The 19,827-nt window shown below is 34.4% G+C and overlaps 1 protein-coding gene across 5 annotated transcripts in view; it reads left to right on the top strand.

Moving 5' to 3' along the window:
* ADGRB3 (adhesion G protein-coupled receptor B3) overlaps positions 1-19,827 on the top strand; it is a 716,195-nt gene that overhangs the window by 271,892 nt on the left and 424,476 nt on the right. For all 5 annotated transcript variants that reach the window (XM_005875869.2, XM_014547407.1, XM_014547406.1 and 2 more), the window contains 2 exons: positions 4,816-4,977; positions 11,255-11,419. In XM_005875869.2, the coding sequence (XP_005875931.1) occupies positions 4,816-4,977; positions 11,255-11,419 (327 nt within the window). The remainder of the gene's footprint in view (positions 1-4,815; positions 4,978-11,254; positions 11,420-19,827) is intronic.

Genomic DNA, 19,827 nt, shown 5'->3' with positions numbered 1-19,827 from the left:
AATGTATATTTTCTTTAGTTTATATGTTCTTAGAATAACATTAATTTGGAACAATAGATTTGAATCTTCAACTTAAAACTGTAAATTCTTAATAAAATGTGCTCTTGGTAATGGGTGAGTGATAGATTTTAATACATTAGTTGCAAGTAGATCAAATAATTCTCAGAAGGATGTTTAGAATAAATTGTACAATAAAGACATATTTTAGCATATGTATATATATATGTTGCAGCCAAATCCAGAAATGAAGAAAACTTGCTTATCTGAATTGCTTTTGGTGCACCTTCTTATTTTAAATAAAAGTGATTTATATTTTTTTACTATTTGCTTGAACAAGTCAAATGTATATTACCGGATTCAGGCAAATTTTTAAATTTTTAAATCTATTTTTTCTGCTTTACAGAAAGCAAAATGTCTCAACCACTAAACAGAAATCAGGGCCCTTTTGACTCTAAGTAGAAGCATTAGGGCGTGGGCTGACTAGACAGCAGCCCCCTTCAGGTGCCATCTATGGGGACAAGAGTAAGGGTGTCCTTACTTTTCGCAAAATAGGTGGCAGGCATTGTTTTACTGAAAAAGACTTAAAATTTGGGTCAATTAGGAGTGAAATGATAAGCTGTAATTTTAAATTTCCGATAATGTGGTAAAATTCGTTTATGCTTAACATTATGTAATTTTGCCAGGAGTTTTACCTAAATTCAGTTTTGAGATTTGCCTGCAGTATATACCAAGAAGAATCAGTTTTCATCCAAAATCTTAATTGCTAATTCAAATCATATGGAACATTATGTTTTCTTACTAAGAAATTACTAATTCATTTTCCAGGAATTGTTCTGTATCTAATATGTGGTATTCCATCTCTTGGTGAAATAGTTGAAACACTTATTATATAGATCTATGAGGAGCTTTAAAACCATATCCCCATCATGTTAACAATAATTCAGAAAAAGCAATGAACTTCAAAATTATGGTTTGAAAATATTTTGGGGGAGTTCAAATGGATGAATAGTAAATATTTATTATTTCACTTTTATCCAAAGATAGTATAGGCAAATATAAATGCATGCATGCTACTTGTTTTAAATGTAAAGTACTCTGATATTGATAATAGACTGGAAAACTATATTATATAAATAGTTTTTTTTTAAAAAAACTCTGACACTAGAAAATTATAAAGATAAAAAGAGAGGAGATTTTTCTTAAATGCTTTCTGACATTATACTTTATTTAGTTGTTAAGTTAGTTAGTCTGAATAAATACAGCTAAGTGTCCACGAAAATTGTTTTACTTATAAAATTTTTCTGTTTGTCTTTCAAACCAAGAAATTGGTGTTATATATAAACAATGATAGTGCTAACATTAATTTGAGAACAAGGAATAATGCAATACAGGTAAAGTCTAATAACAAAAACTAATTTTTATATTGATCATAAGAAAAAAAACCCCAAAAGCTATCAAGCTTTATAATTTAAGAATTACTTCTCAAAATTAGTAACCTGGCCTCTTCAATCAGTATGATCAGTAACCTACATTTAAAAAACAAACTTTCCATAAAGTAATCAAGTGAGTGGAATTTTTTTTAAAGAGTAACATTTGATAAAGTAGAATTATTTTATCAAAATAACTCCAGTAATTGTTATAGCTAGCTTGAATGAAAATGGACAGTGCTCCAATAGCGTTGTACACAATTTGTATTTATAGTCAAGGAAAATTAAATGAAGTAATCAGATATACACATTTAATAAAGATATAAGTTAAATGCCAATAAGATGGCTTAGGAAAACTTGTTTAGAAAAATAGTCTTTTAGCCTATATAAGTAATACATAGCATGTTATCTAAAACAGAAAAATGAAAGTATGTTTTTCTAATTTCATGATTTTAACATACTAGCACAACTTTATATTAATATTTTGTTGATAATTTAAATGCCCTGTCATACATAATCTCACCAAATCCTCACAAATACATTTTGAGGTAGATGTATTACTTATTTTGTTGAGAGATTCTGAGGAATAGAGTGACTTTCTTAGGCACAGAGCTAATAATTCAGTAGCTTCCCATCAAACATAGGTCTTTTGACTTTAATTGTAGTGCTTTTCCAGTTTCCTTTTATGTTTTGTGCCAGGATAAAGAGCCTCCATAGTGCCTTAGTTACAGAAGCCGTCTTCATGATATTTAATGTGCCTTCTCAGTTGCAAGTTAAATAACTAGAATAGTTTGTGCTATCTCCAAAGACACATATATTAAAAATTGAATACATTATTATTTACTTTCTTAATATCAGTGAGTTTTTAAAAAGCACAAACATCTTTTTTATAAAACATATTAGCTATTCCTCACAATGACCCAAAGTGTTTGACTAGAATAGTCTTCACACCTTTTGGACTGAGGAAGGGGCAGCTTAAAAATTATAACTATTCAGTGGAAAGGTCATTTGAAACTAGAGCATTTGAGGGATGGCCCTCCTTTGGGTAGGTAAGCCAGTGCTTGAGTGGCAAAATTTGATTCATAATTTGAAAACCAATATATATTGCACTTATTTATTTTGTTTTTGGTCAACAAAATAAACCATTAGTTTGGAGAGAGTGAAGAAGGCCAATTCTGAGCACTAATGATTAATCTCTCATGATCCAGGCATCACTGGTTAGCCTGTTCAGCATCATTATGGTATCATACATTAGAAGCAACCCAGATTTGTACATAAATACATTTAAAAGTAGTTTTGATCCTGATTCATTGCTCAGTTTAATGAATTAATTTTTCCTCTGCCATCATAGCAATGCAAGGGCAAGAGAAGGACTGCTCTTATATAAAATAAACATAACCTATCTTATTTATAACTTTTATTATTTACTTACTATAGAACTCACAGTTTTCAAGGTTTTCTGGCTTTTAAATAACAAACAAACCATAATATTTCTACTTAATTTAATCTCGTTACAAATACAGATTGAAATATCAAATGAAAAAAATTCCATTACATTTTCCCTAACTTTAACCTTAAATTTTCATTGCTAAATAAATATGTGCATATATACATATATGTGTGGATATTTTTAACCATTGTCACATTATTTGGTTTATAGAATAATGATTTTTAATCTTGATAGAGTATTCAAGGCAGGGCTTTAAATATTATTCAAATGGTCTCCCAATAACATTCCATGAATTAGTTATGTATAAATTGGTGAAGGCAAAAACACTGAAATAATCAAGGGTGATCCTTATAGAACTTCTAGGACAAACATGATCCCAACACTAAAAAGAGGCCCGCTTTGATGTAATTTGTCATCTCAGTTACCTCTTGCTCTCCCTTTATGGTATATTTTCAGTGATAAATGCATTGTAATCTATACCTCTGGGTAAATAATGCAGACCAATATAAAAGCAAATGCTTCTTAACCATGTTCTCCAAAGTGTAGTCTGCGGACTCATGCTTGTTTGTGAACTAGTTGTTATGGGCCGTCCAGGAAAAAAAGAAGCTTATTCCAGAATGCAGCTTCAACTGCTTTAGCAAGCACATGTTTTATTTCCGCTGGTATTTATTTATTTGAAAGAAGAAATTCTTAGTGAAGAAATCAGAAAATTGAGTTATATTCTGGTTCAAGCCCTTTCTCTCCTGGAGTAGCTGCCTGGGGACCAGCTGCCTTGAGTAGCACTGCAAGTAATTTCTAAGTCATTTACCAACCTTTCAAAACACATGGACAAATGGATTATCGTATTCTATTTATTATTTGGATTCTATTCCAAAGACAAATTTTAAACAGAATGGGTAAAATATAAATTGCTTCTTGATTTATATAGTCAATACTACAAAGTTTTCAGAAACACTTCTCCTGGAAATGTTTTCAACAACAAATGGTTAATTTAAATGGTTCCTGCCAGTAAATGACCCAATTTTGTAATTTGGGCAAAGCAACTACAAGTTTTCAAATAAGTTAAAAGTCTATCCTGAACATAAAGCCAGAATAGAAACAGAACACATTGCTATGGTCTTCGAAATTATTGACTTTAAGTCATTTTGGGACAAGACTTTTGATAATAGAATTTAGATATCATTTCAGTGTGATGCTTACACCAAGAAAATTAATGAAGTCAGACAGTAATTGGCTTTTTAGGGCCCTATTTTGGAGTGAAATTTAGTTCCATATTGAATGACTAGAAGTCATAGAAGCATTTTCTTTTATTTCAAATAAAAATCATTACTTTAGATCATGGGGAGAATTGTGACAGAAGGTATTCAATAAATTCTCTCACACACAAAAAAAATAGCTGTCATAGGATGAAAAAGTAGGAATAGCACTAGGAAAAAATTATAAAGTGTCAGTGTTCAACACAATAAAAATTAGATAAGCCCAAATCCAAGGGCTCCATCTCATCCAGCATTAGAAAGTAAGAAATGTAGTAAAGAATTAGGGAAGAATACATCAGTATATTCCCGTTCAGAAAGCCAGAGTGAATTACCAATACATTTTCCTTCCTCTCCCATCAGAGTGCAAAGCTTGAAGAGAATCACTTCAATATTAATTCTTGTTGTAAAATTCCGACTGGCCCCTTCACAGTGTCCATGGCACAGAGGAATTTGTGAAGAGTAGTTTTGCTAACAGGGGTATAGCAAACTTGGACCTCGCAATAGCGTAATATGTATCTCCCTTTAAATTTCTTTTTCTCCTAAGTGTTTTCTTGTACCGTTTGATGTACTGTCGTATTATCACACTTAAATTATTCTTGCATGTCATAATGTCTTTGGTAAAATGCTTAGTATATGAATATTCAAGACAGTATTTCATGTCTGTTTGTTGTCTTGCACGCAGGTGAATCTGGTGTGGAAGAGTGGTCCCAGTGGAGCTCATGCTCAGTTACTTGTGGTCAAGGGTCGCAGGTGCGAACCAGAACTTGTGTATCACCTTACGGGACACACTGCAGCGGCCCATTAAGAGAATCAAGGGTTTGCAATAACACTGCCCTCTGTCCAGGTAGTGTTAGCAGCAACTACAACTGTGGATGTTATTGAATTGTGTCATGCTACGCATTTGGAACGATTGATTTGTTATTTTCATATGAACTGGGTATAGGCGTTTTAATTAGAGTGGATAAGTGTAATTCTTACTCAGCTGTGAAATTTTATTATGTATGTGATTATTTCTGCTTTCAGAGCAGTCAAGAAATGAGATAAATGACTCCCCTACCCACTGAACTATACACTTAAAATTTCTATATCTGCTTCTTTTCGTATTTAAGGTTCAATATATTTTCTTATTTTAGATGGTGAAAATGTCCAGTTGCATGTTCGAAGAATAACATAACTTGCCAGCATGCTGGAAGTATGATCTCTACCCATTGTCTAAGGCAGTGGTTGATATGGTCATTAAGGACGCCAGCTATTTTCCTACCATTTATTTGACCCTATCAGGGAAAATAGTGTCCCTGAGTAAAGGATTTCCTGTTAATTCATTTCATTCAAGTGCCTGCCCTCATCAGAGCTGTCCGCTGCTTTTAAACGTAAAGTCATTGTAATATATATATACCTGTGTGTTAAATGGAGCACAGCACAATAGCTATTCCATGAAATATCAAAATTTTGTTCTCAGTTAATGTATTGAATAATATAGGAGCTTCTCCCTCTCAAACCACAGACTTTCATGTAAACATAAGTACTAAAAGGAATCTGGATCTTCTGTCAAGAAGTCCAAAGCACATGATATAGTGAATCCTCAGATTTATTTTTTTTCAACCATTTGGTGGATGGCTGATGCAAACATACTGACTGCTGCACTTGCATTTACAGCTTTTCCAGAGGCTTCCAAAAGGGGGTGGGCATAAAGAAAGGGGCTGGCACTGCCTCAGCATTTCATCTGCTGAATTGTGCTTTAAAGTTTTCTGCTGAGTTTGATTTCCAGAGATGGCTGGTTCTGCAGTTGCTAAAAGCAAGAAGAGAGTGTGGGTGGTGTGGGGGAAGCACAGGGATAGTCCCAATTTGCCAGCAGAATGGGCAAGGGCAACCCATTAAAAGACAGTTTAGAGGAGTCGTTGTTTAATGGGTGTAGAGTTTCTGATTTGCAAGATGAAAAAGTTGTAGAGATTTGTTATACAACAATGTAATTATACTTAACACTAATAAATTGTACACTTAAAATAGTCTTGATGCTAAATTATACATTATGTATTTTTATCACAAATAAAATAAAAGATGATCTGAAAGAACTAAAAGTTAAAGGAGGTGGAGGAGGAATGATCCCATAAGGAGGGAGATGCCATTATAACAAAAATGGGAGATACAATGCAGTAGGTGAAGAGAGAATTAAAAGCTAACCAGTGCAGAAAGCTAGAAGGAAAGGGAGACAGAATAAAGAAATTCTGTTGAAAACAAGAAAAATAAATATCAGGAGGCATTAGACTACATGAGAAAAACATCAAGTGAGAAATAGAAAGGTTCAGAGGGGGGAAAAATTCTTAAGTTGGTCATGGAAAGGAGAAGACAATGAAAAAGATGATAAAAACAGGCCATATCACAAACATAATCTAGGTATGTTTGTCAAGAGGAGGGAAACAAGAAGCAGGAAGGAGCTGAGGATTTTAAGAATTATAAAATGCCTAAATCGTAGGTAAAACAACCTCATGGATAAAAACTTAATGGATTTTCAGTTGAGTGTGGGTAGAGTACATTATCTAATACTTAAACTGGCCCCTATGTACAGTATTTGTATTAAGGGTTCCAGGATCGAGTCCCCTGCCCTTGACAATGAGAAAAGTGTCAATAGAAAATGGAGTTGTACTTGATACATAAATGTATCTTGTCAGCATCCTTTTGAATACTCAAGATCCTTTCAACATGCAAGGGTAGAGTCTAATGGCAATTGGATGCCCAAATGGAAGTCTGCTGGTGCTAAAGTGTTCACAATTCTCTATTCAGAGCTTACTTTCCAGCCACTAGTTATGCACATTCATACAGACATTTGGAAATCTCCATCCATCTGCCAGGCTGTTGAGTCCCTTCACTGGGCAAGGCGCATCAGCAGTGGGACCAGAGTGCTCTCCCTTTCACTCTGGGTCTGATGTCCAGAAAACTGAGTAATATTCTCTGGTGAAAAGCTTTTCCTCAAATATTTAAACCTCCCACTATTGTATCTACTAAAGAAGTGTATACTCATTACTAGTTTCTCTTCACTGTCACATATATATAGGTTGTCTTTCTGAATTTGGTTAAATAGTACTGACAATAAGAAATGTGTACCTTTTAATCATGGTTATAGTTCAGATGTTGAATTAAAGAGAATGAAAAGAGAAATTTCTTTTTCATTTTCTAACAAGAAGAATAATTTTGCAACTTCATTATTTTAAAAATGTAGAATAATTATTCCACTATGGGACATTGTGATATCTTTTAGATGGTTGTTGCATTTGTTATGAAATGTTTTGTGTTCAATATTTTGTTCAGTTATTTGCCATTCTGGTAAATACGTGTTTCTTTTCAATACAATATATCTTGAAAACAGTGACAAAAAAAGTGAATTTAAAAGTACTTTAAATAGTACTTTAAACAGTGTAAATATATTTCTAAAATAATACTTTAAATTTCTAAAATTGTCATGAAGAAAATAAGCTCATAAATTAATAACCAATGTGTCATACTGTGGATACTCAAGTGCATTTGGCATTTAATTAATAAAAATGATACAAGGACAAACTGAATATGAAAGTCACCTTCCACTAAATATTTGGAATGATAGAATTAGAGCTTCCATTTATTTGCACTATTAAAAGCTAATCAATTGTGTTATAAATTAGTTATGTTTTACCCATATTATTCAAATTTCAGAAGAAGGGTTTTCTTAGTTAAATGACAGAATAACGTCTTACTTTTAATATGGATCCTAAGATAAACATCCTGTTGCAAAATTGTTGCTTTGAAATTATAGTTTCTTCAAAAACTCTTATTACTCAGAAAAAAAATGATAAAGCTTAACAGAAAGCAGACTGAGAAAAGTAGGGAGCTACATTAAATTGTTTATTTACTGTCCTGATTTCTGAGTTATAGTTTTATGGTCTGTCCCAGGGTTCCTCAACGTCGATACTATTGACATTTTGACATAAATAAATCTTTGTTCTGGGGAGCTGGCCTGGACATCTTCGGACATTTAGCAGCATCCCTGGCCTCTACCATTTAGATGCCAGTAGCTCTCCTCCTTCCACTGAGCTGTGACAACTAAAATCTCTCTGGATATTGCCAAATGCCCTCTGTGGGGCAAAACTGCCCCTGGTTGAAAACCACTAGTCTACTTCATATGTATTCTAATCCCTTAAAATTTATTTAGGTGAAGGAATTGTTTTGAAAAAAATATTTTTTTTGTAAATGTCAGTTTTCAAATCCATATGTTCTTAAGAAAGAGAACGCTTTTACTTAAAGGAGTTTTTTTTTAAGTTTTCTAATCTAAATCATAAGATAATTTGTATGTTTATTTAAAAATCTGGTAGTAATATAATTTGTGTATGTGTTTTATAAAGCATATACTTTTATTTTTTAAAATATGCTTTTATTGATTTTTTTAGAGAGAGGGGAAGGGAGAAAGAGAGAGAAACTCATAAAATAATTTGTATGATTATTTAAAAATCTGGTAGTAATATAATTTGTGTATGTGTTTTATAAAGCATATACTTTTATTTTTTAAAATATGCTTTTATTGATTTTTTTAGAGAGAGGGGAAGGGAGAAAGAGAGAGAAACATAGATCGATCAGATGCCTCTTGCATGCCCCCTACTGGGGATCGAGCCTGCTACCCAGGCATGTGCCCTGACTGGGAGTTGAACTGGTGACTTTTTGGTTCATTGGTCGATATTCAACCACTGAGCAACCCTGGCTGGGCATGTATTGTGTATTTCTCACTTCATCTCCAGGTAGCACAGATATATTGTAATATAATTACTGTCTAAGTAAAGAAAAAAACTAAAAACTGATTAATTTAACTTACTTTTCTTCGTTTTACTAGATAGGTTTTTCAAATCAGCTAGATCATTTATGGATTTTTATACTTTACTGAAATTTTTTTAAAAGTATGTAATATTTGCCATTAAAATAAAATATCTAATTTTACCATATCTATGAATATCTACAAAATTTAAGATATGTGCTATAATTTCCTACTAATTCAACAATATCTAAAATAACAAATTATTAATAATTTGTGTTGTTTTCAAATTAAAAAAAGTATTTTTGCTTTTTTCAAATGATATAGAAGGGTCATAAAATTTCACCTGGAACAATAAAGACTTAAAAAGTAGTAAGTATCATTACTTTTCAGAGGATTGCAGCTTTATAACTTAACTAAGCCATCAATATTAATCAATACTTCCTTGAGATTAATAGAGAAATATCTGCCAGTTTAGCAGCTTTTTTTGGGGGAATTACTCAATGTATATAGAGTAGTGTGATTTGATCAAGAAAAATGAACAGAACCAGAAATATGAATACCATGCAAACTATTAACACTTTATGTAGAAAATAGGAAGAAAAAAAGTTGTTTTTAAATGGAGAGATCTTGGTAATTAGAAATCAATGCAAAAATTGATTAAAAGTATATATTTAACATAAAAATATTCATATAAATTACTTTTAAAAGTTCTTGCTATAATTAATCCTATAAGCCTATATGTACATATATGTATATGTGTATTTTTTAAGTATAATTTTATTGATTTCAGAGAAGAAGGGAGAGGGAGAGAGAGAGATGTCAATGATGAGAAAGAATCATTGATAAGCTGCCTCCTGCACGCCCCCTACTGGGGATCAAGCCCACAACCCAGGCATGTGCCCTTGACTCGAATTGAACCCGGGATCCTTCAGTCTGCAGGCCAACGCTTTATCCACTGAACCAAACCAGCTAGGGCTGTATATGTATATGTTTTAGATTAAATACAAACTTACTATTTATTCTTATTCCAATGAATACAAATTGGCTTCAGTTGCCTCAAATTTATATGGGAAAAATATAAACATTATATTTATGAATCATCTCACTCTTTTACTCTTTTTCTATATATTTAAAAATATTTTTTTCTAGCAAGTTTTATAGAACCTTAAAAGAATTTGTCATTGAATAGGACTCAAATTTGGCTAATTTTTCCAATATTTGAATATATTTGTATCACAAGTTGGAGCAGCTCAGTAGCATAAATAGAAGAGAATGAATACCTCATAATTAAGGTATTATTATGTGTTTTTATAATAGCAACTTGGTCAGCATATATATGCAAAAATAATATTTGTATTATCCATGGAGTGCTATTACTTACTGTCCCAAATATTAAGAATTGGGATGAGATTGGTGATTTGGCAGTGCAAGGAAAGGATCTAACTTTTGAGCCCTAAAGGACTTTTTTTGTGAAAAATCTCAATATTTATGGACAGTGGTTATTATTTCTGTTGTGTTAGTATTTCTGATCAAGTTTGAATTTATTGCAATGGCCTACTTGAACTATTGCTGTATCAATTAATTTTGTTAGGCATAATCTTAATTAGATCATTTGTTTTCTGTAGAAATTTTTATTAATTAGGAGGATTCCCAGTGCCATCTTCTGGTTTCATGGCTATTAGAAAGAGATCTTCATATTTGCCACTCCTCTTAAAACAGGGTAAAGAGGAGGCTCTTATGTAAGTAGATACAGTTGTTGAAATTTCCCCCTTATTCAAAAAATGGTTTAAAGAATTACACTTTTAAGTGACAAAACTACATTTAGTTTTTTAAATGTGAGGTTAAAATCTGTTTAAAATTGTATCATAAATTTTCAGATTTTTTTTCTCCCTGACACCACCATAAAAGTCATTAATCCTGAAACTTTGTTAAAAGAATTATGTAGGCCCATATTCTATTTGAATGCAAAGTTAACTCCAGAGGATCTTCTGTTACCAGAAATTTACTTTTCTAATACTACCCTAGTTGATACTACTTTTAGTTAAAAAATAATTCATGTCTATTTTACCAGTGAGGAAAGAGCTACATTTCCATTAAGCAAAGAAAACACTTAAACTTTATAACATGAATAACTTTAAATACAAAAAAGGTACATGCAGTTTTCTTAATTACTAACTTTCTAATTTTTATATTTTGTGGCAAATAAGAACATTAACTGAATTTTTAAAATATCTTTATACTTGTCTATTTGATTAGTGTGTTGTTTTTTCTTAATTATAAGGAGAAAAAAAATCTTTAATTTTACCTCTGATTTTGTTGTTGAAGCTTCTTTGCTTTATTACAGTACATGGAGTTTGGGAGGAGTGGTCACCATGGAGTTTATGTTCATTTACATGTGGTCGAGGCCAAAGAACAAGAACAAGGTCGTGCACACCTCCTCAGTATGGAGGAAGGCCATGTGAAGGACCTGAAACACATCATAAGCCTTGTAATATTGCTCTCTGCCCAGGTGAGTGTATTCTGCATCTGTAACCATTGCAATTTGTATACTTCATATGTGGTCTCTGATATGTATTAAGAAATATTAGGGGCACAACCTTCATTCTGTCACATTGAAAAATGTGGTTTTGGTTATTTTTCCTTGGTTTAAACTGGGTTCCCTTCTTGATTTTGTCATATGCAATGGTGTATAATATTTCCTTGACTAAATACTAATCATTGTTCACTTTATTGGATTTCTATAATTATGTATATTAATGCTTTCTACTAAGATTTAAGAGTCCAAAAGACTTGAGAATGACTATAGCCTTCATCATATAACTAGAGAGACTGGTTTAGAGCAGTCCTTTAGATGTTATTCTCTCACACTCAATCAATTAAGAAGTGGAAATGTGCAAATGACCATGCATGAAAATGATAGATATTTGCTAGGAAATATAATCTCCTAGATTCACTGCTAGATGCATCAAATAGTTAGGTCATAACTGTCATAATTATTGCAATTATAAAGACTATATAATCTGTTTTTAGAGTGTATTTATATTATTTTAAATTTTTCTTTCCTTTAAAATGTTTAAATTCTATTTTACCTATCCTTAATAATTTCATCCATTATTACAGAGATAAGTCTTCAAAATGATGTTATTTAGGTTATTGAAACATTCAAACATAAAACCTGCAAAATGAGAAAGCCTAATCTCCAGTTTTAAGGGCTTCCATTTATGGGAGAAAATACACGCACACACTAATGATAGAATCTCCCCGGACTAGCAAAGGCACAATTTAGAGGAAGAGGCAGACACGAGTGGCAAATGACAAAGGCTAATAAGAGTAGCAGATTCCAAAATACATAATCGTTCATCCACTCCTAGGGAGATTTTCTCATAGGCCTATTTAGTCACATATTCTGCATGCAACCAACATAGCTGGGATGCCAGAAATGTGCTCCAAACACGTTATCTAACTCACACAGTTTCATTCGCACTTTAAATTCTTCAAGTTTATATCCTATATTTTGAGACAATAATTCAAAGTTCTTCTGGAAGTTGTAAGCATCTAAAACATCTTCAGACTATGAAAAACCATCCAAAATATAGATAGACAATAGTCACCTAACAAGCTTATTTGTTTTCTTATAGTTTAGAGAAAGACTAATAGGTTCCTATACTTAGGAATATACATTTAAAGATGTAATATTTATATTGAGTAACATTGTTCTCCTAGAATTTTATGAATTATGAATATAACTCATACAATTCGGTGTTCATGTAATTATAACTATTGGGGAGTCAAAATATCATCATTTATTTTCAAATTACCCCCGGAAAGTTTATTTATGAAATCAGTTATGTTCTGTCTTATATCTACCTTTCTCTATAAACATACAGATACACACAGACACACAAATGCCCGGCCTTTATTCCAAAGATTTGGGCAAGCTTATAGAAATTTTAGAATCTTTTTTTAAGTGCTTAGCTTTGACATTTATAGAATCAAATACAGTTCACTCTTATTTGTCCGTGAAGTATGAAAAAGTAGAAAACATGGAGAAATTAAAAAAAATAGCTAACTGTAGAATCTTTTAGCATATTTGGTTTTATTACTTCTTTTGCCTCATTTGATCCCCAGTTCAAAGACAAAATGGCACTGATCAGTTAAAATGTTAGCAATCAGTTTTCTCATAGTCTACCTCCCAGGAACTTTTTTAGAATAAAATGCTTGGCTATCAATAGGGACAGGGATACTAAGTTGTTAGAGTCCAGATAAGAAACTGCATTTCCTAAGTTGATATAGTTGTTGCTTTATCATGCAAGTAGGTGCTGCATATGTTTTCAAGTACTTGTTTTAACAGTATTAAACCAGAATCTCTCTAAGACCATAAAAATTAGATTGCTCTTTTTTGTATAGGTCCTTAATTTTTTAAAGGTATGATTATATTATCTGTAAATCTTGCCTAGCTCATGCTCTCTCATAAATGATCATTATGGAGTCGTCTTCATTACTTAATTAATTTATCATGTGTCATTTATGACTCCTATTATTTCCATTCTTGAATTTAGTTGCATTACAGAAGATCTAATATTCTTACCATGTCTGCAAAAAAAATGTTGGCATTATGCTTTTGAAATATGTAAGATTTATTTGGTCTAAACATTTGGAATTCTCCTTAGAAATAATTGTCTTATTACTAAACTCAGGCATCTTTACTAAATATAAAAAGCATCATCAAGTATCAACAAGATGTAAGACACTAGTGAGAAGAACATATAGTTCCTGATCTCAATAAATTTACAATTTCTTCATAGGATTCAGACATAAGCATGTGAAAATTTGAGTGCAGTTCTAGAAAACACATAAATATAGTCTACCTCAAGCCCAGCTGGTGTGGCTTAATGGTTGAGTGTTGACCTATGAACCAGAAGGTCACAGTTCGATTTCAGGTCAGGGCTCATGTGTGGTTGTGGGCTTGATCCCCAGCAGGGAGTGTGCAGGAGACAGCTGATCAATGATTCTCTCTCATCATTGATGTTTTTATCTCTCTCTCCCTCTCCCTTACTCTCTGAAATCAATCTAAATATATTTTAAAAAATAGTCTACCTCAATGAAAGTTAATGATTTGAGAACTCAGTGGGTTCAACCTACATTTCTTTTAGCCAACCTACCTGAGATTCTTAAGACATCATCTTAGGAGGTAAGTCTATCATTGGAAGTTAATCAGTAATGAAAACAGTAGGCCAAGGCTTACAATTGGTTCTCCTTGGTTAGGCCAGTTGCGAAGTGAAGACCAGACGAAGTCAGAAGAAACATTTGAAACAACAAATGTGGATTTGACCATGTGGGTTGTGGTAATGGACAGTGACATTTTTGTGTGGGATCATGTCAAATAAAGCATTCCAGCATCCTTCTTTAAGAAACACATATAACCACTATATTAAAGTGGATGTTATGTAGAGGTGATGTATACTGTTTGCATCAAATAATGAAATACATTTTATTTATGCAAATTTTGATATCAGCTTATGAATAGATGACATCCTATTTTGATCAGGTACTTTTCTTAGTCAGTGTTCAACTTATTCCCACTTCTTTTGAGGTTAGGGTAAACCATTTACCTGGGATCCATTTATGGAGAGAAAATAGAAAAGTGAAGTGTAGGTATGGTATTAACCTAGTTTGAGTTAATAGTTACTAATTTGTGTACCATGTCCAAGAATAGAGACTAGTGTTGATTGGGGGAAGGTGGGCGAGAGGTATAGAGCAACAAAAGGGAGTCACTATGATTCATTCACTGACTCATAAAAATAATGTGAACTCATTTTCTACCTTTTCTCCTGTACACTGGTAATTATGTGTGATATTATGGAAGGGTGTGTATATGTGTGTGTATGATCAATCGTCTTTGTGATCCGTTTCTTTTATCTCACCAAACTTAGAACTTCTAGCAATCCAATCCATTTTTTCTGTTTTCTCTGAATATTCAATGCAGTCACTAACTGCATCAAGTTTATAGTAGTATTAATTGATGCATTTGAGGTCAATGGTATTCTGTTCCATATCCTCTTTATCTCCCCATGCAACTTTGTACCTGATAGTATCCAATAAATTACTATTGAATGGATTTTCTTGACATGTACATAGCCAAATTTCTAGTACTCATCCCAAAATGTTTTTAGGATATTTTTCTGAATATATTTAATAATACATTGATGTGGTCTCATGAAAGGAACTTGGACTTTTAAATGTAGACCTTACCTTTCAATATCCGTGTTGCTTCTCTGATGCCTAGTGTCTTCACCTGTAAAATGGGGACAATAGTAATACCAGGATGTTGAGAGGACAATGTGAGATGATGAGGGAGTGAATGTGGTAAAGCCAAATTTCTAGTACTCATCCCAAAATGTTTTTAGGATATTTTTCTGAATATATTTAATAATACATTGATGTGGTCTCATGAAAGGAACTTGGACTTTTAAATGTAGACCTTACCTTTCAATATCCGTGTTGCTTCTCTGATGCCTAGTGTCTTCACCTGTAAAATGCGGACAATGGTAATACCAGGATGTAGAGAGGACTATGTGAGATGATGAGGGAGTGAATGTGGTAATTAGCAAACAGTGTATAAGTAATATAGCTATGCTTTCCAGTCAAAGACCATCAGGATAACACCTGGACTTGAACAAGTTGGGTTTTTTATTCTTGGCAGTGAGGGAATATCAACGTAGGAACACAGTGGGCAAATACCTGCTGTTATGTACAGCAAAAGGCTTCAGTCTCCTGTGGAGATAAAATGTTGATTTCTCAGCAGCTATGAGAGGGTGTCCTGGCCAAGGTCCCTCTGCAGGGAACCCTTTTGGTGAGGACACTGAGTGGAAAGATGCTAACAAACACTTGCCTGAACTTGGTTCAAAGGTCCCCGGTTGTCTCTGCATGAGGATGTTACAATTTGAAACACAAATGATACCTCATTAACCTGTTCTTTAATTGATTTGCATTTTATCTTTTTTAACTTCTAGTCTTTTGTATGGCAATTGAAGTCATTCTGTGTCACTTCACTGATTCCAGTGATCTTTCAGTTTAGCTTATAGGAGTTTAAGAAACTGTGCCTTAATTAGTCCTGGCTTGTTTTCTTTTATTATTTAATATTTTTTCTCATTTAAACTTTATCTTAACTTACCAACTTTTTAAAAATTCTTCTTAGCCCTTATCATAACTTGATTCCACTTTTTTTCTTTTTTCTTTATTGATTAAGGTATTAAATATGTGTCCTTATCTGCCAATGTCCCCCAAACCACCCCCTGCTCATGCCCTCACCCCCCTACTGTCTGTGTCCATTGGTTATGCTTATATGCATAAACTTTGTCATCATTGCTCTTGCTTCCACTTTTAATTCTAATTTTTAAATGGTATTTCATTCTGAATTTTCTCTTTTGTAATTTATTTTAAATTGGCAAGTGGGGAACATAGGTTTATGTTCTTCAGCATATGTCCACAGCAAGAGGATGGCAGTTTTACCTTTCAGTCTTTTTTTAAAATATATTTTATTGATTTTTTACAGAGAGAAAGGGAGAGGGATAGGGAGTTAGAAACATTGATGAGAGAGAAACATCGGCCAGCCGCCTCCTGCACACCTTCTACGGGGGGTGTGCCCGCAACCAAGGTACATGCCCCTTGACCTGAATCGAACCTGGGACCTTTCAGTCCGCAGGCCGACGCTCTATTCACTGAGCCAAACCGGTTTGGCTTACCTTTCAGTCTTGTATCCCCAGAGGGCCTTCTTAGTTTCCTGGGTAACCTCCCACTTAATAAAAATCCGGACTCAGAATTTTGCCATCACTAAATTAGATAGCTTCAAAGCCAATGGCCAGAATTCTTCTCCCCTCAACTCCTTCCTACAGATAGTTTAATGAGTCAGCAACAATCAACTCAGAACAGTCCCTGAAATGACATTTTAGTATCCAAATATTCATGACTTTGTGGATGAGTACATAATCTAACTTGTGGTGTTTGTTTTTCTTTCGATGCTATATTGTCACCAGTTATTGATCAAGGTGAGAAAATAGACTGAAAATGATATTTTCATACAATGTATCACAGGATTTCATTTGGCCCCATACATGGGAGACAGGTTTTTCTTCCAGGAGAACACAGTTGCAACTCTGTGTATATAGCAAGAAGAAATTCATAGAACATAGTAAACCCCAGGAATCTAGCAATTTAGCCTTTGCCATTTGAATTCTTCCAGGTCCAGGAGATCTGGTCGTGTGTCACAGTGCTGAAGCGAATCGCTAACTGTCCCCAGTGTGACAGTGTTGTTTAAGGAAGCACATTACGTGACGGTGAGACAGGCTGGTCTCTCAGTATTCTCCCAGCTTCAAAGCGCAGCCTGATTGTTCTCTCTTCTTACTCACCTTTGTAAGACGACCCATAAAGTAATAAGCATTTTGAAGTTTTTAAATTGAAACGTGGGTCTAAAAATATCCAACTGCAAAGGCTTATGATGGACGTGAAGGGAAAATGAAAAAGCCTAAGAAAGTGTTTATTCTTCACCTTGTGTACCTGATGTTTATTATCACATGATGTTTCATGAAAGGATAAAAAAGAAAAAGAAAAGAAGGATGATTACATTTCAAATAAATGTGTAAGGCACATTTATGTAATTCAGGACTCCCTGCATCGTGTCTATAATGGCATTACTAATTCAGCGTGTTCAAAATTGACATTTTTATTTCAGGGCTATTTGAATGCTAGTCTAACCCAGTTCAGTCAAAGGTTCTACCATTTATTTGTTTCAGTAAGCCAAAACCCTAAAAGTCAACTTTGATTCTCTATTTTTCATACCCTCCCCACCAACCTATCAGCTCTAAATCCAGAAAAATATCTCAAATTTATTTACTTTTTTCTCTTTCCACTAATGTCATCGTAATCCAAGTCACTATCACCTGTGTCTGGCTACAATATAGTCTTCTAACATCTCCCAATACCTGTTCTTGCCCTCGTACAATCCATTTTACACACAACTGCGATGTGTTAAAATGTAAGTCATGTTACATCACTTCCCTACTTTAAAATCATCTCATTTCTTCTCATCCTAGTTGCTCACATGACCTACAGAGCCCTAAGGGATCTGACTTCTGCACACCATCTGAAATCATCTCCTCCCTCCTCTCCCTCTTCATGATCCCTTTCTCTGTTCTGAAATGCACAAAGCCTTTTTGAACTCAAGAATTTGCACTTGCACAGAGATTTTTAAGGATCTTCCCATTTCTGGCTTCTTCTAGTGACTCAGGACTCAGTTCATATTTGGTTTCTTCCTAAAGGCATGGCTGGGAAGTTCCTGTCACAGTGCTCTCTATTATTCTGTCTTTATAGCACTTCTAGCTGCAACTTTCCTGCTTATTTCTTTGCTTACTTGTCTATCATCTGTCTCCACCAGAGCTCCTCAGACTATGTGTTCTTTGAGAGCAGAGCTTGGTTGGCCTTTAACATCTGAGTTTTCCCAGAATCTAGTAGAACAATGCTAGTCATAGTCTAGATTCTCTGTGAATCTTTTTTAAAAATATTTTTTATTGATTTTTTACAGAGAGGAAGGGAGAGGGATAGAAAGTTAGAAACATCGATGAGAGAGAAACATCAATCAGCTGCCTCCTGCACACTTCCTACTGGGGGTGTGCCCGCAACCAAGGTACATGCCTTTGACTGGAATCGAACCTGCGACCCTTCAGTCCGCAGGCCAACGCTCTACCCACCGAGCCAAACCAGTTAGGGCTCTCTGTGAATCTTTACTTATCAGTGCATTAGGAGACTCCACTGGGAGTTTTGGAGTGTTTACATTTCCCCAATTATCAGGGAACACTTTTCTGAAAGAATGACAAGATGTTAATCAGCTTCCAATAGGAACAGGGTTTTAGAAAGAAAGTATTGAGGTATTTTCAAATTTGTGGGTTTGTCATGATTCTGGGAGTTATCTCTCACAAATGTCAGAAATGAGCTATACACAGGGGCATGGGCTGTGGGGAGAGGCCTGGATTGTCACTGTTGCCTTGACACTCAATGGAGATGCAAAGCAGCCTGAGTGCCCAGCTGAAGGGGAAACAGCTTCATTTCTACCCTGGATCCCAGATCAGCATCAGATAAAGAGGAAAAAGCAGCCCCTTCACTTTTTGTAGTACCTAGCTGAGTGGTTATAAAAAAGAAATATTAGATAGATCAAGTGATAAATATTTCATTATTATAATATCTTAACAGTTATCCCTGAAATGAAATGCATATATCCTACTGGGAAGTACTAAAATGTCCAAAGCAGAACTCTTAATTTTCACCTCTCAAAACCCTCCTAGTCCTGCATTCAGAACAAAATGACACTACCATTTCCTGAAAGGTCTTGGGGCTGATGTCCCTAAAAAGAGCATAATTAATGGTTTTGTTAATTCTAGGATATCAAACTGAAAAATAAGACCTGAAATAAAACAATATCCCATATTTGGCACTAAAAGAATTTTTTTCATGAATGTTATATAATGTACTAGAGGCCCGGTGCACGAAATTAATGCACTGGGGGGTGAGGGGGTGTCCTTCAGCCCAACCTGCACCCTCTCTAATCTGGGACCCCTCAGGGAATGTCTGACTGCCAGTTTAGGCCCACAGGGATCGAGCCTAAACTGGCAGTCGGACATCCCTCTCACAATCCGGGACTTCTGGTTCCCAACCACTCGCCTGCGTGCCTGCCTGATTGCCCCTAACCACTTCTGCCTGCCATCCTGATCACCCCCTAACCACTCCCCTGCTAGCCTGATCGATGCCTAACTGCTCCCTTGCCAGCCCGGTCACCCCCAAATGCCCTCCCCTGCCGGCCTGGTCACCCCCAACTGCCCTCCCTTGCCGGCCTGGTCACCCCTAACTGCCCTCCCCTGCCAGCCT

Source organism: Myotis brandtii, unplaced genomic scaffold (assembly GCF_000412655.1).
Source record: "Myotis brandtii unplaced genomic scaffold, ASM41265v1 scaffold471, whole genome shotgun sequence".
Classification (NCBI taxonomy): Eukaryota; Metazoa; Chordata; class Mammalia; order Chiroptera; family Vespertilionidae; genus Myotis; species Myotis brandtii.
This window is presented reverse-complemented; position numbering and strand designations above follow the sequence as displayed.